The sequence below is a fragment of the Gossypium hirsutum genome, chromosome A12 (genome assembly GCF_007990345.1).
Source record: "Gossypium hirsutum isolate 1008001.06 chromosome A12, Gossypium_hirsutum_v2.1, whole genome shotgun sequence".
Classification (NCBI taxonomy): Eukaryota; Viridiplantae; Streptophyta; class Magnoliopsida; order Malvales; family Malvaceae; genus Gossypium; species Gossypium hirsutum.
The window spans coordinates 5,122,345-5,145,759 of NC_053435.1; the positions used below are offsets into that span (position 1 = coordinate 5,122,345).

The following is a 23,415-nucleotide window of genomic DNA, read 5'->3' on the forward strand; positions in this document are numbered from 1 at the left end:
TTGAAATTAAAAAAAATACTCATTTGGTAGCTATTTAATAAAAAGATGACATTGTAATAAAGCTTAATTTAATAGAAGAAATTTATTAATGTTAACAACTTAATTTTCATTTTTAAATCCGAAAAGTAGAACTAAATTCCTTGAAATAAAAGTATATAAACTAAATTCCAAATGTACAATGAGTATAGGTACTTGAAGCATATTTTAACCTAATTTTAAGTACAACTCTCTATATATTGTGTTGAATTGTAAGAATTATTAATATAGTTTTTCTTATCTACACTATCTATTAAACGATTGATTGAGTTTATGTCACCTATCAATCAAGTCCTAACTCAGTTAGGAAATTATCAAATACATAGTTATTTTACAAAATACTAATATACTTAGACGGTTTTTTTCCCTTTTTTTATCTTATTTATTTTTATATAATTTTTTTTATAAATATATTTGTCACATAAATTATTTTTACCCACATCGTGTATGTCATAATCTAATACGTAATATTATATTTAAAGTGGGTAGTTTGAAAGAGTTAATTATCATTTTTATTTTAGTTTTCTGATATTTAGACATATTGGGTAGGGTTATTTTTACTAATAAATGGAAATAACTATTTTATAGTTTTTATAAAATTAGAGTTTTAATTATTAATGTGGTACTGAAAATAAATAGAAATAAAATATCCAAAGGTAAAGATTTCATAAAAAAACATAAATACAACCTGATTTGAGGGTTGAGATGAATTTAGTAGTTATTATTATATTTCTTTCTTAACTTAGAAAATACCACAGTTGAAGCAGATTATTAAATTGAGACGGTGGTGTTTCATTAATTAATTATCCCATAAAGATGGTTACTTTATGTGTATGAAAAGAAATTAAGAAAAATTTATTTAAAATAAGAAGGCTATTTAATCTCATTTTTATACAGTCCATTATTATTTTCATTAACTCATTAATTATATTTCCAATACGTTAATTATTTAGCTTTATAACAACACAATTAACCACGAGAAAGAAATCAACAATTTTCTTTCTACATCCAGGTGGCTTTCCTAATAGCATTGAAAATACTGTTGCATGTAATTCAAATATATATATATATCGTTGCATGAGCATTTAATAGCGTTGAAAGTGGCCTAATTAATTATATATATACTTACGCAAAGAAGCAGTGCATGTTCTTTAATTTGCCGAGGAGATATTTTAATAATTATTTGTTTATAATAACGGATTTACTTTTTCTCTATCTATATTATTATTACGTGTACTCTTTAATTTAGTTCTAATTCAGTTATAAAATTATCAAAAGTTCATTTAGTGGTGATTTTAATTTTTTTTTTAAATTTAATAAATCTAAAAAATAAAAATGCATGACGGAAATTATGAGATTTAAATCCATAACATCATAAAAAAAAGTTAATATATCAATTTGACCATTTTAACTAAAATGATATTAAAATATAATGATGAAATATGTTTTAGGTTTTAAAAACATTTGATGGAATATTACTATTATTATAGTTTGGATAATGGTAAAGAGAAAGCTAAAAGACTCCTTAACATAGATCATAAATAAATTAGGGAAAGTAGTTTAGAAAGTTGAAAAGGTTAATTAATTAATTAACTAACTAATCTTTTTTGATAAAGTATAGGTGCAACCTGTTATTGTTTTGGAGCTTGGTGATGAAATAATGGAACATAGGGGGGGTGCCCTAAGACTGTAATCTTATTAATTAAACAGCCATTTGATTATGTATGTAGTCTTTAATTAATTGAGAGGTTAATTAATTAAGGAGCCAAATAAAGTCAAAACTTAGATGCGTAGAGTTATCCAGGATGGGGTTAGAATGAATAATAATAAAACCCTTTTTCTCTATTTTATTCAGAATTTGATATTTCAAGAGCCTTTTGACTTTCTTTTTAAACAAAATTATTGGTTTAAAGTTGGGATCCCATCCAACCATTAAAACAAAGTCTATTACTCACACGTCCTTGTGGAAAGGGAATTGACTTTGGTGCCTCAAAAGCAGCATTTTAAGAGAGAAAATAAGGGACTCGATGATGTTGAGGAAATAAACTTAACAGATCAAAAAGGGAAATGGAGATGGATCTGTCCCTCAAAATAGATTCCCAGGAAAAAGAAGAAGATATGGAAGAATCAATGGATTCTAAGATGCAAGTAGAGGAAGCAGAAGCTACTCATGAAGATAAAGAGGTCACATCAATGGCTGCCGCTGGTGAAGTAGAAGATGTTGATGCACCATTAGAATTGTCCTTGCAGGGAAACAACAAAACACATGAGGTATTATCAACTTTGATCCTTTTCTTACATATATGTTGGTGTAATTCAGTCTTAAATCTATTATGTTATGCATGTGTATAGTTGTCTGTCTTACAACTGGAGATGAATCGAATGAAAGAAGAGAACAAAGTGTTAAGGAAAGTGGTTGAGAAAACTATGCAAGATTACTATGATCTTCAGATGAAGTTCGCTGTTATTCAGAAAAACGACCATAAGCAGGTTCGCTGCCACCCTCTTACAATCATTTATTTTGATTTAGTGTTGTTTTTTTTAAAAAAAAAAATTGAATATTAATCTCAAACATTTTGGATTTGTTTGATATATTTAGGACCCTCCAATCTTTCTTTCACTGAATGGAAATGGAAACGGAAACTCAAGTCAAGACCAGGAACCTATTCAAAGAAACTTAAAACATGGATCATCAGAAGGTGATCATAATGATGAAGAGAACGAAGAAGAACTAGGGCTGTCATTAAGGCTACAAATCAGTTCCAGTCAAAGAGAGCGAGAGGAAGAACACAATAAGGAGGGAAGTGAAGAAACCCCAAATGTTGCATCAGAGCAAAACAAGCTTCAACCAACTTCTTTATCAGCAATCACAAGCCATGCTGTTTCCCCACCCAATAGGAAAGCTAGGGTTTCTGTTAGAGCAAGATGTCAAACAGCAACGGTATGTTGAAATCATTATATTTTGTATCCATGTATTCAATTTCCTCAAATGCTCAGAGATGATAATTACTTTTTGCAGATGAATGATGGGTGCCAATGGAGGAAATATGGTCAGAAAATCGCTAAAGGAAACCCTTGCCCTCGAGCCTACTACCGTTGCACGGTAGCACCAGGCTGCCCCGTCAGGAAACAAGTAGTACAATCTTCATAACCAGTACTTTCTTAACTTTATGATCTTTCAATTTAACTAGTATTTGTTTTAGGTGCAACGATGCCTGGAGGATATGTCCATTCTGATTACAACCTATGAAGGAACTCACAATCACCCACTCCCTGTGGGTGCAACAGCAATGGCTTCAACAGCTTCAGCAGCAGCAGATTCCTTTATGTTCCTGGATTCAAGCAACGCTCTTTCTAATGGTATCCCAAACTTGAGCCAAGCTTCTTTGCCTTACCAAAACCATCCTCATCTAATGAAGTCTCATAGGAACGTGATGAACTTCACCGACCCTTCAAAAGGAACCATTCTCGACCTCACAAACAACCGCCATGTCAATCATCACTTCCCAACGGCTAGCTCTTCGAGCTCCCACCATCCATCACCAGCGTTCCCGTGGATGCCAAGCAGATTAAGCAATGGAACCAGCTCCAGACAATGGAAATCTCAAGAAGATAAGTCATTAGCTGAGAATGTAACAGCAATCGCTTCAGATCCTAAATTTAGGGTTGCAGTTGCGGCTGCCATTACATCTCTAATAAATAAAGAAAGCTAACCCATCCCTACTCGCATTGCGTCATCATTCATTGCCATTGCCATTGCCATTGGTAACAACAATTGGGCACTCGTGGAAGCTGGTTGGCCCATTCAAAATTACTTATAATTACTTGGGCTATAATACTTTGCTCTTCTTTACTTGTAAATTAACTTTAAAGGCAGATTGAAGAGTACATAAAAAGGTAATGTACTTTTTATGTATCTTGCTTGGATTTGGTTTTTCTCTATTTAATATGTAAGGTGGTTGTTTTTGTTTTTGTTTTACTACAGTAATAATATTTACTAGTGAGATTTCGTATGTGGTTAAAGTATTTTAACCCCATCCATCATGGAAGATGAGTTAAGAACATGCATACAATCAAAAAAGTATCATTTAGTTTTGATTTGTAAATTTTCTAGTTTTCCTTCTAAGACCCAACAATTTTTTTTTTGTTTTTCATACATTTTCTAAAATATTTTGGGCTAAAAACACTTTTAGAGTCATAAATGTTATACATACATTATTATTTTTAAGTTAAAAGTGTTTTATAACCCAAATGTGTAAGCCATGATTTTTTGTTTTTGCATTGCATTTCAAAAAAAATATTTTTTTTTGAAGTTAAATGATATTTTAAATCTTATTCATATTCTAATTTATTTTACTTAATATTTATATTGGGTATACAATTATTTCCCTATTGAAGTTTATTTCAAAATATAACATTGTTCTATCAAATATATATAACATTATATAATTGAATTTGTAATGTTATATTTTAATTTTTAAAATATAGTTTATATATTTAAATTAAATTTTACAAATAATTAATTTTAATTACTTAAAAAATTAAAATTTATATTTCATATATCAAAATATTAATAATGAGATATAGTAAATTATTTTTTAATATTTTTATTAAAATATCATACTATTAACAAATTTGAACATCAATTAAATGTACCATGTTTTCAAAATCACTTTGTCATAAAAATCTTTAATGTCTTTATACTTGTGATTTTATATAAGTTTAGTCAAATAAACATAAAAAAGTAAAAATTTGTTTTATAAAGATCAAATATAAAATTTTTATCCCAAATTAAAAATTTTGGAGTGCTATGTTTCCTACTATGCAAGAAAATCCCCATTGTCTTGAGTCCGGTTAATTGGATTGTTAGGTGTAATGTACAAGGGAAGCTCGTTACATGAAATAGGAAGTGCATTAAGATCAATTACAATACGGATCAAGAGGGAGGTTTGCTGGAATGGCCTTTGAAAATTAGAATTGATGGACAAGTCCAGTTTTGACAGCTACATGATTCAGCTAGGGGAAGATATGGACATGTAAAGGAAATTTGCCTGAAAATAAACCAAAATTAATCGGATGATGTACATGTCTAGTTGGGCCTAAGTAGCATCCAGAGGAATTAGGCTTGATAAACATGACTGAGCTTGAATTATATAAAGACAAACCAGGTAAGCACCTCACTTGATAGAGCCAAGCACACTATTCGTGGGTGGATGAATACAAAAATCCCTATGACTAGAGAGTTTGGATTGAAATGGAGAGATGCAAGGTAATGTTGTTAGGAAAAAAATTAATGAAGAAATAACGTCGATGTCAACGTTAGTAGTTATGGAAACAAGAAGCCAATATGGAAGATAATGACAATCTTGAAGATGTTGATGAAGAGGCCAATGAGACGGGGCTCAGTGCTTAACAGCCCAGGTTTTTCTTTGTTCTCTTTGATGAATTTGAAAGCCATTACTTGGAATTGTTAAGGATGTGGAGATCCTCAAATTCCATAGAATCGTTACGGAGTATGTGAGTGAAACATGACCTAGATATCTTTGCTTATGTTGAAACACGGATTGGTAGAGATAACGCTAATAGTGTCATTGTTAAGCTAAGATTCTAATATTCTCATCATGTGGAATCTTAAGGACCTTTTTTTTTATGGCATTCGAATTTTCTAAAAGGATTTAATTGAATTAGATGTGTAGTTTTGAATCATTTGCAATTTATTTACTGTAAAGTTAAAAGGTGTTGCTAGGTAGGAACTTTTTTTACTTAGCTATAGTTTATAGTAATCAAAGTAATTGTTGGTGTTTTGGAGACAAAGCAACTAGGCTAAATCTAAGTCTTGAGCAACAAGGCTCGTTTCTTGTGGAAGAAACAAGCAGAAAAATTGCTAAGAAAACAAGAATATAACTGAAAAGCAAGAAAATAATATAGCATATGAATGAAAGATGATAATTTTCATTAAGAAAGAACACTGGCATATTGCCATTACATATACTAGACAATGGCTGGTCAAAATCAACAAATACATCACCTAAACATTACCTAACTCCACTGAATGCATTGGAACTAGGTGAATTATGATTGCACACATAAACAAAGCTCGTGATTAGCTCTTTCACTATCAAATTACATCAATACAAACTAAACTAAGTTAAAAATAAACTAGAACACATTACATTAACTTAAGTTACAAAATAAACAAAACAAAATAGCTGCAACACTTGGCTCGACAGCTTCTTGCTTGGCATGAGCTGCTTGATCTGCTTGCTGGTGCATGTGCTGCATAGAAAGCCATTCTCTAACACTCCTCCTTGGTCTCCATGCTGCTGACTCCTAACCGCTTCCTCAATTTGATGAACCTTGACACATTAAAAGCCTTTATGAATATGTCAGCAATTTGTTTTTCAGAATTGCAATGAATCAGCTCCACCTCTCGAGCTTGTTCCATCTTCCTTACCACATGTAGCTTGATGCTAAAATGCTTAGTTCTGCCATGGAAGACAAGGTTCTTTGCAATTGCAACAGCAGATTTGTTGTCACAAAAGATCTCTGTTGCTTCCCTTTGATGTAGGTTCAAATCAACTAGGATTTTCCTTAGCCAAATGGCTTGATTAACAGCATTTACAGTTGCAACATACTCAGCTTCTGCTGTTGACTGAGCTACTATCGATTGCTTCTTTGAACTCTAACAAAACATTGCTGAACCAAGTGTAAATGCATAACCAGAAGTGCTCTTTATATCATCTTTTGAACCAGCTCAGTAATTGTCAGTGTAGCCTATCAGCTTTTAGTTTTCAGTTTTGCTAAACTGTAATCCATGGCTCAAGGAACCTTTGATGTACCTGAGCACTTGATAACATACTTACAGCAAACATGATATCTGGTCTAGTTGCTGTCAAGTACAATAAGCAACCAACTAGACTCCTATAGGCAGATTCACTGGCCTGTTCATAATCCCCTTGGCTTGATAGCTTCATTCCAACAGCCATAGGTGTGCTTGTTGGCTTGCAATTCTCCATAAAGAACTTGCTTAAGATTTTTACAGCAAATGTTTTCTGTCCCAAGAAGATTCCACTTTGTGTTTGCAGCACCTCCATTCCAAGGAAATATGTCATCTGCCCCAAATCAGACATCTCAAACATGTATTTCATTTTGGCCTTAAAATCAGCCAATATAATCCGGTCTCCTCCTGTTACTAAGAGATCATCAACATAAAGAGACACAATGAGCTGTGTTTCAGCTTGTTCCTTCTTGACATATAATGTTGGTTCACTGATGCTTCTTTCAAACCCCAAGCTAACCAGGTAGCTATCAATCCTAGCACACCAGGCTCTAGGAGCTTGTTTCAGGCCATACAAGGCATTTTTAAGCCTGTATACCATGTGTTCTTTGCCAGACACAACAAAGCCTTGAGGCTGCTCAATGTAGATTTCTTCTTCAAGGAAAACATTGAGGAATGTAGACTTCACATCTAGTTGATGTATGATCCACTGCTTTTATGCAGCCAAAGCAACTAACAATCTAATTGTATCAAGCCTGGCTACTAGTGCAAAAGTCTCCATGTAGTCCAGACCATATCTTTGACTGAATCCTTTAACAACAAGCCTAGCTTTCAGCTTGTTTAAACTACCATTAGCATTTTGTTTGGCTTAATAGACCCATTTCACACCAATGATCTTTCTGTTGGTAGGTCTTTCAGTCAACTCCCATGTCTGATTCTCTTGAATCATCTTAATTTCATTAACCATGGCTTGTTTCCACCATTCATCAGCTTTAGATTCTTCTAAACTGGTTGGCTCTACTATAGCAACTTGTGCTCTTTCATAAATCTCAGCTAAGGGTCTGATCCTTCTGACTGGCACATCATCTATGTTCATTTCAGAACTAATTTGATCAGGTCCAACCTGATCAGCCATCAGCTCTTCAAAAATAGCTTCTGGCTCATTTCTTTCCCAGTTTCAGCCTACTTTTTCATCAAAGACCACATCTTTGCTTACTTGAATTTTATTTGTTGAAGGATCTAAGATCCTAAACCCTTTCTTGACTAAGTTGTAGCCTGCAAGAATACCAGGTTGGGCCCTTTTTGACAACTTATCCCTCTTCACAGCCGGTGTATGAGTATAACATAAGCAACCAAAGACTTTCAAATGAGTCAATGGTGGCTTGAACTCGAACCAGGCCTCGAATGGTGTTTTGTGAGCCAATGCCTTTGTTGAAAGCCTATTCTGAATGTACACAGCAGTGTTAACTGCTTCAGCCCACATGGTTTTAGGCAAATTGTTCTAAAATAGAAGGTATGTGGCTATATCCATCAAACTCCTATTTTTCCTTTCACTAACCCTATTCTGTTGAGGTGTATAAACATTAGTTAGCTGATGTTTGATACCAGCATCATTGCAGAGAGCTTGAAACTGAGCTGAGGTATACTCAGCTCCATTTTCTGATCTGATGATCTTGAGTTTGTATCATTTTTCTGTTTCAATTGCAGCTTTAAACTTCAAGAACACTTGAGCAACCTCAGACTTATATTTCAGGAAGAAAATCCAACAATATCTAGTACAATCATCAATGAAAAGAATGAAGTACTTGTTACCATTAAGTGACTCAGTCTTTATGGGGCCACACATATCAGTGTGCATCAGCTGTAATCTCTCTGAGGCTCTCCAAGCCTTGTTGGTAGGGAATGGGAGTCTGGCTTGTTTTCCTATTTGGAAAAAAATCACAAACCTCATCTTTCTCAACCGAGTTGGTGAAGTTCTCAACTAATTCTTTACTGACCATTTGAGCCATTGATCTAAAGTTGGCATGACCAAGCCTTTGATGCTAAAGCTTGGATTCTTCAGTTGAGGCAACATAGGCTGAGTTTGAGTCACTTGGCCAGTTGACTTAAAAGCATTTATCAGTCATAGTGACTGGCATGAAGCTTGATCCATTTGGATCAGCAATTTGGCACTCATTGCCCTTGAACACAACTGAGTAGCCTTTCTCAAGCAATTGAGCTACACTGAGAAGGTTCCTATCAATTTCAGGCACTAGCAACACATTCAAAATGATCTTATTGCCTGCAGGAGTGCATATCAACACATCTCCTTTACATCCAGCCTTAATAAACTGACCATTGCCAACCTTTACTTTAGTCTTGCAGCTCCTGTTCAATGTCCTGAAGATGCTTGCATCAGGTTTCATGTGATTGGTACAACCACTATTAAGGAGCCATCCATTTGAATCCTTTTTGTGCCCTGCTGAACATGACACAACAAAGACCTGCTCTTCATGGTCACTGCTTTCTTCAGCTACTCGAGCCTTAGCCTTTTGCTACTGGGGTTAGTTCTGTCTTGGTCTGCTTTTGCAAACCCTTTCAACATACCCCATTTTCTTGCAATGTTGGCATTGAGCATCTGGTTTAAACCAGCATTTGGTCTCTGGATGACCAGGCCTTTTACAGTATCTGCAGGGTTGGTCCCCTCTTCTTGCAGCATCAAACTTAGGCCTGCTTCTCCAGTTCTTTTTGCCTTTGTAGGCAGAGGTGCTCGAGGCAGCTTTGGCCTTGGCTTGAAAAACATCTTCTTGGTGCTCTTCCATCCTGCTAGCTCTCCTTTGCTCCTGAGCATAAAGGGCATTGATGAGCTCAGTTAGGGAGATGCTTGCAAGGACTCTCGAATCCTCAAGGGATGAGATTTTTGCCTCATATCTTTCAGGCAATGTTGAGAGCACATTCTCTACAATCCTGCTTGAAACATTTTTGACATTATCTTTTTAGAAGGATCTTCTCAAAATTAATTTTTCTAAAACTACTGTAGAAAAAAAATAAAATCCTTATTATCAATATAATTTTTCCTAAACCCTAAATCTAAACACAAAATTATTTTTAAAAACTAAACCCTAATTTAATTAATTTTCTTAAAAACTCTAAACCTTAATTTAATTTATTTATTTAAAACCCCTAAAAACTAATTTAATTAATTTTTTAAAAAAAATCTAAACCCTGATTTATTTTTTAAAATTCTTAAACACTAAACTCTAAACCTAAATTATCTTAACAAAACCCTAACTCTACAACCCTAGACCTAAATTATTTTAACAAAACCCTAAACCAAACCCTAGGGACTAAGCATGCAAATAGCTCCCTTAGAAAAACACGAAGCAAATCGCGTCCCTGAGGGAGCGATTTTTTCACCTCAGCAAAGCGCGTCCAAGTTAGCGCGTTTTGTGCTGACATCGCAAAATTGCTCCCTCAGGGATGCGATTTACTGAAATTTTACCCAAAAACGCTCCTACGTGGACGCATTTTGCATATTTCGACCATTTCCAGTAAATAATGAAATAATTGGCCCATTTCTATAAATAAAGTTGGAAATGGGCTTTTATTGGTAAAATGGTCCGATAAAGAAGAAGAAAAGATGGGGAAGAAGAAAACAAGAAAAAAAGTGTGGAGAAATAGAAAGGGGCATAGGAAACAACCGTGAATTGGAAAAAAAAAGTAAAGGTTAAAAATTTGAGGGGACCATTATTTATTATTAAAGTAAACAAATATTGTAATATTATATATATAATATTTGTCTACTTAATTTATTTATTTGATTAAAATTTTACTTTTAATTAAAGATATAGTTTTAATTATAAATTATTAAAAATATTAATATTTCTATTTAAAATGAAACATTATAATGTTAAAATATTTTATAAAAATATTTTTTTAATGGTGTGTCCTAATGTACTTGTATCCTAATTTTTTAAAAATCGCGTGTCATTATATCTTTATCGTGTCATACTTATATTATGTGTTTGGTTCGAATATTCTTTTGTAATTTTAAGTAATATTAATTAATCGAAAGAAATAATGCTACTAAGCCTCCTTAGGGGTAAGGTAAAATGTTGTTTTCGGTAATCTAAGTGTAGAAACAAAAATCGTATTTTATCTCCTTAAATCCCCTTAGTGAACCTGATTTGAGTGACGGCTTATTTACACTTTGGGTTGTTTTATAGAATTACCCACAACATAATTAATTTGCAACCGACTCCGCATTAGTCACAAGCTTATGGCCTTTCATGCACTAAGGTAGCCAACTAACTATTTGGTACTACCACGAATGTAGTCTATGGTTTAGTTCACTGAATATTAACCAAATTCAAGTTCCTTTTTTTTTGGTGCTCCTATCATCTGTTACTTTCCCTATCCTTCATCTTGTCGATGATTAATCGGTGAAGCCTAGGGGGCTACGACATTCGTTTGACTGTTAATACAAATGTTGTCATCCGTAGAGTCGACAATGATGTCAACAGGTTCTTCCTGCATGGAGCTTATCGTTGGTGGCACTTCATTTCTTGATGCTGATAATTGATCCTTCATCTCCTTGCCTTTACCCCAAAGCACAATATACAGCCCCAGCACTATGAACACTGCTCCAAGTATGCTGAAATTTAAGAAGGGGGGAAAAGTTAAATAAGTAGCTCTTCATTTCTGCATATTAGAAATTAACATCCCTAACCTTCCCAGGTAAAGCTTTGCATCTAAAAGCAACGACTCAGCCAAAGCGACTAAAACAAGCATTAGAGGGTTAAAAATGGAACCGTAGAGAGGGCCTTTGAGGCGCACACACCAAATTACAATGGTACAAGTCAATCCCGACACAGCAATTCCCTGCAACACAAACAAAAAGTTGCAGATTCCTCGTATAATACAAGTATAAAAAAGAAAGGATTAATGGACACGCACCGCGTAAGCAACAGTGAGAAGCCTAATATTGAAACCTAGTTTCCACTGGCTCCAATCTCTTTCCAAGCAAAGTGCATAACCAACTGATTGCATGGCTCCCATTATGCACATCAAAGCCGTGCTTGAGTAAGGACATGGGTAATTTTTACTCATCTTAGCCTACATCATCCCACGACTTTACCTAAATACTTGTTAACAGAACATTTGAGTTAATAATAAAATGTAGGTATATTACCTGAATGAGCAACCAGAAGGTGTAAGAGATGCAGCAGGCAAACGCTAGCAAAAGACCCAAAAGAGATTTGGATGAGGCAGCAGGGTGTGATGCAGGTGGACCATGACTTAGAAGCTCCAAATGTGTAGGCCAAATGTTAACTTCAACTCCTTTGTAGAATGTGAGAAGCATTGCACCTCCTATTCCTGTTAATGTTCCAAATACTTTTGCCTTCCCTGCCATTGTTCCAAATGCTAGCTTTTCCAGTCTGTCATTCAAATATATAATATATAAATTTAAAACCTGGTATGGGCTAAAATAAGGGTGGAGTACTGAAAGATGCATTATATATACCCTAAAAGGACGGTGAAAATGAGGGTAGTGACTGGCATGAGATTAGTGATGGCAGAAACAAATGTTGCAGAAGTTAGAGCTAGGCTTGCAATGTATAGATTCTGAGATAGTGATCCCCTGCAATACATGCTTAATTTTCTTCACACACTAGTATATACATATATAAAAAGGAGAACATGATTAGTTACAAACTTTACCCAAATAATCCACAAAGAAATGCCTGGAAGAGTATGGTCCAACTGAGTTTCGGCCTATTTCTGCGCCAAATCAAAATAATATTATTCAACCATAACATTTATTTAAGCACGGATAATGTACACATTCATATATTAAAGAGTTTTAAATTTAATTATTAGTTTTTTTAACAAATAGAATCTTATGATTTATTGAAATCATATTGACAAATTCAAACTCGATTAAGCTCATACATATTCAAGTTTGACCTTAGCTCGATAATTAAGTTTAAGGTTAACAATATACAAGGGAAATTATATAATTTAATAGCATAAAAATGAAAAATTCAATTAAGCTGAGTATTATTAAACTTAAATTCGACTTGATTGATTACTCGAGCTTGGTTTGATAATTATGTAATTGAGTTTAAATTTTATTTTTCGAGTCACACTCGAATAGTTTGCAAACACCACAATCTCATTTACATCGTACATGTATTAATTTATTTAAAATGCTATTTTTTCCTAAAGTCAATAAATTACTAATTTGTACTAAATTTTTAACTAATGCAAGCAAAATTTATCATTTTATTCCAAGAAAGGACAAATATTCTTTTGAAAACTTTAAATCATGTTTCAAAATTTTAATTTTAGGTTATCTATTTATCATGAAACCTTTGATTGAATTAGTATAATAATTTAAGAGAACACAAAAAGATCGAAAAGCTCATTTTTAAAAAAAAAAATTAACAAAAATTTATGGGAGTGTTTCTATCTTTAAATATCTTTATATAAGAAGAATTACCTTGGAAGAAAATCTACTACTTTCTAAAATAGCTACCCATTCCTATAGAAATACTTGCACTTTAAAACTTTTACTTCTTTTTGTCAACCACGTAGTGACTTTTTTTTATCTACTTTAAAGAACCCAAGTAAGAAAGCAAATCAAACTTGAACCAGAAAAAAACAAATCCAACCAAAAATTAGGAAGCCATTAAATTTTCTGTTCTGCGACAGGAAGATAATAATGAGGGGAATCAATTTTTTATTAGAGAAATCTTTAAAGTATTATTTTCTAAAAAGTCGATCTAAACCTCGAACAATAAAAGTATTGTATTTGAAGTGTCTATACTTGATTTTAGCTTTGGAGTTTTGTCTCCCTATTACGAAGAGATCCTAAAGAGGTTCATAGAGTTTACTGGGAGTGCTTTGAATCCTCTAATGAAATATTTTTATCATTTTAACTTTGGTGGGGTTCAAACTCAAACATTTAAAGGGTCATACTTGGCTAGGCGAATCCTAGGCACTTTTGATAAACTTCATAAACCCATTTAAACGCTCTTTAGAGTCAAGACACAACTCTTAGTACAATACTTCTATTGTTTGAGGTCCAGGTCAGCTACTTAGAGGACGATACTTGAAAGACTTTTCCCAATAAGGAATCGATTCCTCCTCAATAGATACCCCTCTCTCTCTCTCTCTATATATATATATAATATAAAATGGCTGGCTAAGTTGACGTCACGAGTCAACTAAAAATCAACTCAGTCATAAAATTACTAAAATACCCTTACTTTCAAGGAAATTTAATATTATTAGAAGAGCATTTTCATATTTTTATACTTTTATATAATTTTCAAATAAAATAATTGAAAAACATTATTTAGGAATCAAACACAAAATCAATATATTCATATAAAAAATCTTGTATGCTGAAATATTTTTATAAATATATTTTTAAAATATAAGATATTTTCATTCACCCATATTGTGAGTGATAAAATCCCGTATATAATATGAGTTATTTGGACACATTAAGAAATTAATTAAAAACTCTTTTAATAAAGAATTAAATATGAATATAATGATGTTTGCATCTTTTGCTATTTTTACAAGAATTGGATAAATAAAACAGCTAAAAAAGCAATGTTTAAGGATTCAACCCAAGCATAAAGAATATTTACTAATAAGCAATTGGCATAATGTTAAATTTGACCCTCAATTTTTATTTTTATTTATCAATTTGACTCTTTTTTAGTTAAATTTGGCCATTAATCTTTCAAAATGAGTTAAATCGCTTTTTTAATAGAACTATTGACTAAAACATTATTTTTTTTAATCATGTTGAAGCAGCAACCTACATGACAATCCACCTGCATTTCATACCGACATGTCATTATTTATCTTATGTGTTATGTCAACAAATAATTTAAAATTTATAAAAATATCCACAAATAAAAAAATCAAAAGAAAATTATAAAAATTAGTGAGTATTCGTGGATTATCATCATACTGGTTACAATGTTTGCAAAATTTAATATTTTAGTTAGTATTTCGGTTAAAAAATAATAATTTGACTCTTTTCGAAATGTTGATGATGAAATTCAACTCTTTTAAAAGTCAAATTTAACTAAAAAAATAAGAATCAAATTGACAAAAAAAAAATAAAAAAGTTAAAAAACTAACTTTGTTATTATGCCTAAATATTTAATCATTTCACTTATAACTCAATTTTTTTTTATAAATATAAATTTAATATTATACAAAATCTAATATAAATAAAAGTTGTATAGAAGGAAATTCCATATAGCATCCAAACTGTAAGTTTTGTTGATTATATATACATAGCTCATGCTTTCAACATTTTTTCCAAATCGGTTGAACTCTGTTTTTTAAATAAATTCAAAAACAAATCTAGCAGCCATACCAAATCAGAAGTATAACACGCAGCCCTCCTCTTCTCATCCTTCTTCAAAATATAACCCCATTAAGTCTTTGACTTAAATCAACTTCAACAGTTTTTTTCTCAGTAGACAGAAAATTACGGTAACACTTAACGCTACTTTTGACTTAATGGTAAAAATGGTTCTAGTTCTTAGTTTAAATGGTCATCCTTGTACTTCTTGTATCACATCTTACAATGATCTCAACTTTCTTTTTGTATCATCCACAAGTTTTCTAAATCTACTGGACTCTTTTAAATAAATAAACTACAAGCCTGCAACCCTTGATCAGTCATGCATGCTTTCTTCATGGTAGAAATTTTCTCTTTTTTATAATGAAAATTTGTTCCTTTATGCATGTTTATTCAAAACTGTTTCCTAAAGTTAACATTGTTTGGGGAGAAAGGAAATTACATGACAAACAATTACTTAGTAGCATGGAGAGAGATCGATCTATAGAAATAAAAGTACTTAACGATCCTACATGAAGTGAGTATTAATGTAAAAAAAGAAAAAGAATGAAGAGCAAACCTTTCGAAGAGAAGAGCAAGAGGAAGCATAACAGGAACTGCAAATAAGAATCTGTAGGCAGTGATAATCTTCAAACTCATTCCATCATTAGCAGCCAATTTATACAGCACATTCATTCCAGAAAAAGTTGCTTGAACCACCACCATAGCCATTGCCGGCTTCAATCCTTGTAAAATACTACACTTGTTCTTCCCCATTTTTCTTTTATCAATATTCCAAAACACAAAAAAACTCTTATCGTATATTTTCTATACACTTAAAGAGAAAGGAAAAGCTTTTTAGAAGCTTCTGCACTGTCGTTTTCTACTGCAACTGCACGTTTCAATTTCATAACCTCAGATATTAAATAATGAAAGAGAGAGAGTGCTGAGGAATTTAGTTTTTTTTTTTCTCAATTAGATGTAAATTTCTGGTTAGTATAACAATAGCAATTAAACACATGGGGAACTCTCTTAATGTGTTGGGAAGCTAATTATGACGTACTCGATTACGTTGAAGCTCAATTCCCACACTGACTATTTTTTAAGCATTTAATAAATTCATAAACAATACATTTTCAAATAAATATGCGCGGAAACTACTTATATAGAATTTAAATATGTGTGAAACTAATTAATCATAATCATTAGTGAAATATGTACGATATTAAAATTAAAAATTTAATTAAATTGTGAGTGAAATGAAATTTAAACTCATAAATACATTATATTAACAATACTAAATACACTACAATTGTTTATCATGTTAAAATAAAAATGTAAAAAATATATCAAAATGAAGTTTCAATTGAGTGATAAGTTTAAAGTTTTACCAACATAATTGGCGTGTGTCTAAATCTCATCATATGTGGATTTTAATTAGTTTTTGTTAAAATAAAAAGACTAAATTAACCTCAAATAATATAATTTATTTTATTGAAGGACATTTTTGTAATTTTCCTAACCTAGTTGGTGCCATGTTGACTCGTGACATTAACTCAATTAGGGGCTTAAATGAAACTATGTATAAATATACAACTGATGGAGAAAATAAATAGTGCATATTAAAATAAATATATATAAAATATATTAAAATAAAGTTTTTGTTTAGTACTAGTAAATTTAAGGTTTTATTAATCTAATTGGGTGGGTTTAAATCCCACTATATACATATTTTTATTTTTATTGGTTTTTGTTAAAATAAAAAAGGCTAAAGTACCTTAAAATAATATAACTTATTGTAATCATAAAACGATATTTTCATAATTTCCTTAATCAAGTTGGTGTACGGTTGAATCGTGAAACCAACTCAATCAGAAACTTAAGAATAGTATTTACAGATTTATTCCTATATTTCATGCTTAGTGTTCTATTAAAGTAATAACTTTATTTTAAAATTTGTGGCGCCCCAAACCTAATTGAGACGGTTTGATCCGAATCTAGAATGTCACATTAGCCATTTATGTGACTCTTCTTATCGACCATCAAATACACCACAAAACCATTGTTCACCCCTCACAATATTCATGCAACATATTTACATGCATAAACATCAATCATATAGTCTAGGGTAAACATATGAACTCCAAATCATGTTTCCGTTGTGCTATTTTGATCAATACAATAACATGGTAAATTCATCTGTTCTCATGCAATAAACAAATCATACATAACTCAACAAGTTAAGCATACATATAGCTTAAAGCATCTAAACTTAGACTACATTTAAAAGAAACAGTTCAAAACGATAAGAAAGACTCAATTAATTACAAAACAAAGATTTATGGACTAGTTTGTAAGTTTAGTAAAATACTTTGATTTTTTTTTAAATCAAGAGTATAATTATGAAATTAACCAAAGACTTAATAATGCAAAATTTCAAGTAATCTCATCGCATTTAAAGACTCTAATTGCATAGTATAAAAATCAAGACTATATTGCAAAACTATCAAAACATGGTTCAATCACTTAGTATGTCACGTCGCAACCATGCAACATTCTTTGTCGCAACATTGTCTGCAATTTCTGCAGAAAACAGTCCAAAACTGCACATGACATTTTGTCATATTACCAAGCATACCAATTCGTACATTTAGCCTAATTTCTCTAATCCAACATATCATCTAACATACATAGATCATATTAAGCATACTCACACACACTTCAAAACTTACCAACACACAATTCAACATTCAATGTAAATAGTTATGCTAGCATGCAATTTCTAACTTCATAAATCAATTACTTAGCATACCAACTTTACATTACCAACATTTTTATGTGAATCAAAGGTCTATTTCATATCAATAAGTCATTTAAAAGTTGCTCCAACATCTAGCATGCACTAAAAACATTTATGTCATTATTCACCTATAGGCATACAAATTATTTATCATGCAACTCAAACTATCATAACATGCATGTTCAAAATCAACATTCTCAAGCAATCAATGATTAAAAGGCAATTATAAAAGTCCATAAACATTCCTTAAAATGTCCATTACAACCCAAGAAAATATCAAAGTCTAACTCCCCAATTAAGTTCCCACATTACCATCCTTATTAGAGTAGAAAACACAATATATATTCAAGAAAGTTTGGCCTTGCTTTGGATCGCTTGGATGACTCATTTTTCCTCCAACAAACCAACTATTTATCTATAAAATATACATAAGAGTGTGAGCTTTTACAAGCTCAGTGAGTGCTCAAAATGGCCACAAATAAACCACAATCTCAAGGTTATAAGAAAGCATACTATATCCATTCACTCATGGCATAACATTAAGCATAACTCCTATCAATCATATGGATATATTGACATATTGTGACTAAGAAAAATGTACAAACATATATGCATTTGACAAGTGGATCTCTCAACACACCAAATGACTCAAAGAGTCTATACTAGTCCCATAAAAATGTAACATGAAGCTAACACTCTCCAAACACACTAACCAATCCCATTGAATGGAGTTAAGTTCAACATTCCCTTGTCTCTCCAAACCAGTCCCGGGGCTTTAATGTTGGGAAATGTGCTCATATTGTAGCAAACATGTAATTGTCTCTATATATTTGAACGATGAATAAATAAATAACGTTAATTTCACATTTCATTATTATGTCTTTTGTGATTGTCTTTCATATTTTGCATGCATAGAAAAATTGTGACAAGAAAATATTAGTTCATTGATTGTCTAAGTTCAAAACTGATGATGAGTGGCATTGTAAGAACATTTACATTGCGAGAAAGACAACTTATATCAGTAGATAATCTAAACGAGTCTGTGATCCTGTAAAAGAATCAAAGTGAGCGTTTGATTCAAATAATTAGAAGGATTATTATGTCGTCTATAATTTCAATTGAGGAGATGGCTAGTCTTGGCTATCGGAGTAGTTGAATTTACGGTAGAGACATAGATGTATTCATTTAAAGAATGGTACGTTGGACTGGGACCAAGATGAATTAATTATGAATTCATTTGTGAGTTCATGGTTTGATTTACCTAAATCTTGAGTTAGCCATAAATCATGCGTATATAACTCATATGCTTTGATATAAATGGAGGCTTACGCTCTAAAGATGATCGAGCCCATAGCCAATATGTTGGGTACATGACTTGTGTATTGCATGAATTTACTAGCAATAATAGAATTCATAGCTCAATTAAAGAGTTAACAATATCCTCTCATTGGCATTGTGTGGATTGATAAATATGGAACGTGGTCACGGGTTACTTATTCTCGAATAAGCAATTTATCACAGTTATTTGTTTACAGTGATCATATTAATCATTAAGAAGACACAATGGTCACAATTAGATAAAATAAGATTTTATTGAGTGAACGGATTTAACTCAAAGGAATTAAGGATATCATATAAGGGTAACACACACATAACAAGGTCATCGGACAAAGCAGATAGATGAATTGCTTTGTAAAGAATATACAATAAGCAGTTTTCAATCATAGTACTTCTTGTGGACTAACTCAATGATTAAGTAATTCCGAATTATTGGAGCGATGCTTCTGGACATAATTGCAATTACTATATCCTAATTGTATATGTCTAATTGATCCCTTACTAGCTCAACATTTGAATGAGAATAAAACTCTACGACTTTAGAAATAATTTAATTGAGTCGATTTATTCAATGTGGAATTAAATTAGGAGATCATGAGAATTATTTAATTAGAGAATTTGATTAAAGTAATTTGAAATTAAATTAAATTAATCAAATTAATTAAAATAAATATTATATTTTTAAAAAATTAATTTTCAAGTCAAATAATTGGCTCAATAGGCCATTGAACTTGAAAATTGGACCTAAGATTTAAAATTAGCCCCAAAACCCAAAATGAGACCTAGAGTGAGACCAAAAAACTGGTCAAACCGACTTGGTATGTGAAATTGGGTCGACAATCAAACCGATGGTTGGATCTGACCGGCCCGGCTGTCATTAGGCCCAGACCGAACCGACTCAGGGTGCTGTAAGGGTGTCGCACTTGCGATGCCACCACTGGACACGACAATGTTGGCGATGGCAATAGTGGCATTCCGATGGTCGGCGGGTGGTCCTTCAACGGTTGAGTAGTAAAGGAATCACACTTCTACGAGGGCTCTACCAGATAATTTGATTTCAAATTAACTATTCCAAAAATAATATTGTTTTAATAAATTTAATATTAAATTTAATTTAATACTTATATTGATAGTATTTTATTAATTTAATATTAAAATAATTATTTTAATATTAAATTTAATTTAATATTTATCTTATAGATAAATTATCTATTACTTTAATAAATTTAATACTAAATTTAATCTAATATTTATCTTGATAAGTATTATATTAATTTAATATTAAAATGATTAATTTCAATCAAAATTGAACTCTATAAAACTCTCCTTATATAAAGAGAGTTATGAGTTATTTTTTTTCATACACTTGAATTCAACTTGACCTCAAAGTTTAGAGAAATTATAAAATTGTTCCATTGGTAATTTTGTGAAAATTTTTTTGATTCGAAACGAGCCCACACTCGGTAGACATGAGTTTGAGGATAGCAAAGATGACTACTCAGTCGAAGCTTTCATCCTAGATGAATAAAAAGGTACAGTCTTGATTAAGTGTTCTTTTTTTTTTTACTTTAGATATCATAACCAAGTTCTTATTTTGGAAAAAAAATTAAAACTTTGGTTTTTCCCTTAAACTTATTTTCAGTTGTGTTTTTCAAACCCGATTTTTCAACACTCAATGCCCACATTCATAAGCAAATAATGGTGAGTACTCACAATCTTATGACATGCCAATGATATCCAATGGTTCCAAAAGATTACAATGCCAACATATCCATTTAAACACACCTGTACTTACTATTTTATGCACATATCATATAACACATATCTATATCACTTAATCAAATCTCATATAAGACACTTTTAAGTGCTCACATAATGCTTAAAGAGTCATATCACATTGATCTCATATCGTGTGCATAAATATCAGCAAGCTCATATCATATTCAGTCATAATCACATACATTTTCATTGACATTTCATGATAATTAACATAGCATATCACATCTCATAAACATGATTTGGATAACGATAATAGATCAAATAGGGATAGTTACTCTTGGAATTTAGGATAGGTGTTTAGGCTAACCTAAGCTCCCTAATAACACATTAAATTGTGCTTAGAAGTAGCTATTTGGATCACTCACCGGGTTGCTTTCGATCAAACGTCAAAGGCTAGGTAAGCTTCTCTTTGCCCTTTGCCTTGCTCTAGAAGCTCCGGATTGATCTGACACTTTGCATACATAATAAATACATTACACACTCGAATTGAATTAACATGTTTTGTTTGATCATAAAAAGTCATAATGTTACCTCAATTTGTTAAAAATGACGAACTATGGATCTAATTCGAGGATGAACGTGAGAAGAATAATGATGAAATTGATGGAAAAAGCATAGTTTTTTCTTTGAAATTGGAGGTTATTTTGGTGTTTGGGAAGTTAGAGAGTTGAGTTGTTTGGCTAATTTGAGAGGAAAACTTAGATTGAGATTTTTAGAGAGTTTTCAAATGGAAGAGATGAAGGAGGGAAAGTGACGTGGGGTGCTTAAATAGCCAATCATTTTTCAAAAATTGAGCAATTACCCTTTTAACCACTTTAGATTTCCATCCTCTTTCAAACCAGTCCAAATGTAATTAAAAACTCATTTCATTAATTATTTTCAAAACTAGCTTCATATTTAAAATCTGTTTTAAATTAATTAACAATCAAACACTTAATTTTAATTTCCCTACCTGAATTTTGATCTTGTTTATTATTTTAATATTTTACTTAATTATTAATATGAATCTAATTTCGGTATCCAGTTCACTAACCCGATTTTTGAGATGTGATAAAATTAGTACAACTTTTTTAACTAATAATTGTAATTGTAATTGTAATTATTTTTAAATGTATAATTATCATAATTTCTATTAAGTTAAATTTATTTTTAAATGTGCTATTACCGCGACTTCTATTTTATTTGAACTTTTCTAACTAATAAGTCTAATTAAATATTATAATTATTTCAGCAATATACTCCTGACTTTATATATATTACAGATTTATTAGTAAAAACTGGAGCATTCTAGTGCTGGCATAATTTGGACGAAATCCATGGCCATTATACATTCTCATCACTAACATAATCTAATCATGGATCAATAGCCACAAAGTCCTTTGGAAAATTTAAATTTTAGTGCTCCCTCAATTAATCATTTCCATCGCATTAAACTTACATTTTACAAATTAATTCATAAATCATTCTAACAATTCATACTGCGATTCCATTTTTCAAAGATTTAATTAATAAATAAAACACAATTATTATGCTACTCATTTTAACTAAACTCAACTATCGATACGATATGAATAAGATTTCTTAACCAGGACAAATCACTCTTGAGCTGTCAGCAACAACTTTCATCCCTATCTAACAAACATTACAAAACCTCATGTTGCTGTCTCCAGAAAAACAAGAGGAAATGTGAGTCATGATCACCTTTTTAAGCACAATCTCGACAAATACCCAACATTTACTAAAACTTCAATTAAATTATAAATTAATCTATCTAATAATAAACAAATTCTCTAAATTTTTGGAAGGTATATTTTGAAATATAAATTATATTTAATAATAATAAACGATTATAAAGAAGTATGGTATGGGTTTATGGGTATTGGTCATAAGTAATGATGCTTACGATTTCCTACTTTTTTCGCTGCCAATTTGACTTCATGATATGTTAAAAGAAATGGAGAAGCTAGGAAAATAGAGGGAAAAACAAAAGAGAAAAGAAAAAAAAAGGAAAAGTTTAAAAAACATAAAAGAAAAAATTAAATTGCTTAAAATGAAAAAATATAGACACCGATTGTATAATTTAACCTAAAATTTTTATTTGAAATGATGATTTAACGTGCCACATTAGCTTACCCTTATACCATTAACGACAATTAACTGCTCAATGACTAAAATGTTACAACATGATAACATAAGTGATTAAAACGTAACATTTCAAACATAAGTGACTGAAATGTAACCTAAGATAAACAAAAGTGACTGTGTATATAATTTACCCTTAGATTTATATTCCTCTTAACCAAATGCATGTATACTAACACAATACTCATCCCA

The 23,415-nt window shown here is 31.5% G+C and overlaps 2 protein-coding genes across 3 annotated transcripts; one reads left to right on the forward strand and one right to left on the reverse strand.

Annotated features, from left to right (window-relative positions):
• The first annotated feature begins 1,893 nt into the window (after window positions 1-1,893).
• On the forward strand, window positions 1,894-4,006 carry LOC107931945 (probable WRKY transcription factor 9). The gene is made up of 5 exons (XM_016863918.2): window positions 1,894-2,307; window positions 2,389-2,526; window positions 2,636-2,977; window positions 3,056-3,169; window positions 3,240-4,006. The coding sequence occupies exons 1-5, from the start codon at window positions 2,104-2,106 to the stop codon at window positions 3,747-3,749; spliced, it is 1,308 nt and encodes a 435-aa protein (XP_016719407.2). The 5' UTR covers window positions 1,894-2,103; the 3' UTR covers window positions 3,750-4,006.
• A 6,992-nt stretch (window positions 4,007-10,998) lies between these two features.
• Window positions 10,999-16,115, reverse strand: LOC107939512 (WAT1-related protein At1g68170). 2 transcript variants are annotated; one of them, XM_016872859.2, is made up of 7 exons: window positions 15,745-16,115; window positions 12,515-12,574; window positions 12,318-12,434; window positions 11,985-12,231; window positions 11,750-11,908; window positions 11,523-11,674; window positions 10,999-11,447 (listed from the first exon to the last, which is right to left on the reverse strand). In XM_016872859.2, exons 1-7 carry the CDS (start codon window positions 15,939-15,941, stop codon window positions 11,243-11,245), a joined length of 1,137 nt encoding a protein of 378 aa, XP_016728348.1. In that variant the 5' UTR covers window positions 15,942-16,115; the 3' UTR covers window positions 10,999-11,242. The 2 variants fall into 2 exon arrangements, with proteins under 2 accessions (XP_016728348.1, XP_040938471.1); XM_041082537.1 differs by lacking the exon at window positions 11,750-11,908.
• Window positions 16,116-23,415: the final 7,300 nt, after the last annotated feature.

What these genes read in the sequence shown, in the direction of transcription:
- LOC107931945 (XM_016863918.2), top strand. Translation starts at nt 2,104, where the DNA reads ATGGAGATGGATCTGTCCCTCAAAATAGATTCCCAGGAAAAAGAAGAA. An exon ending in GAAACAACAAAACACATGAG is followed by an intron (nt 2,308 to 2,388) that starts GTATTATCAACT and finishes GCATGTGTATAG; the next exon opens with TTGTCTGTCTTACAACTGGA. An exon ending in AGAAAAACGACCATAAGCAG is followed by an intron (nt 2,527 to 2,635) that starts GTTCGCTGCCAC and finishes TGATATATTTAG; the next exon opens with GACCCTCCAATCTTTCTTTC.
- LOC107939512 (XM_016872859.2), bottom strand. Translation starts at nt 15,941, where the DNA reads ATGGGGAAGAACAAGTGTAGTATTTTACAAGGATTGAAGCCGGCAATG. An exon ending in ATTTTCACCGTCCTTTTAGG is followed by an intron (nt 12,232 to 12,317) that starts GTATATATAATG and finishes TTTGAATGACAG; the next exon opens with ACTGGAAAAGCTAGCATTTG. An exon ending in CCTTCTGGTTGCTCATTCAG is followed by an intron (nt 11,909 to 11,984) that starts GTAATATACCTA and finishes GGGATGATGTAG; the next exon opens with GCTAAGATGAGTAAAAATTA.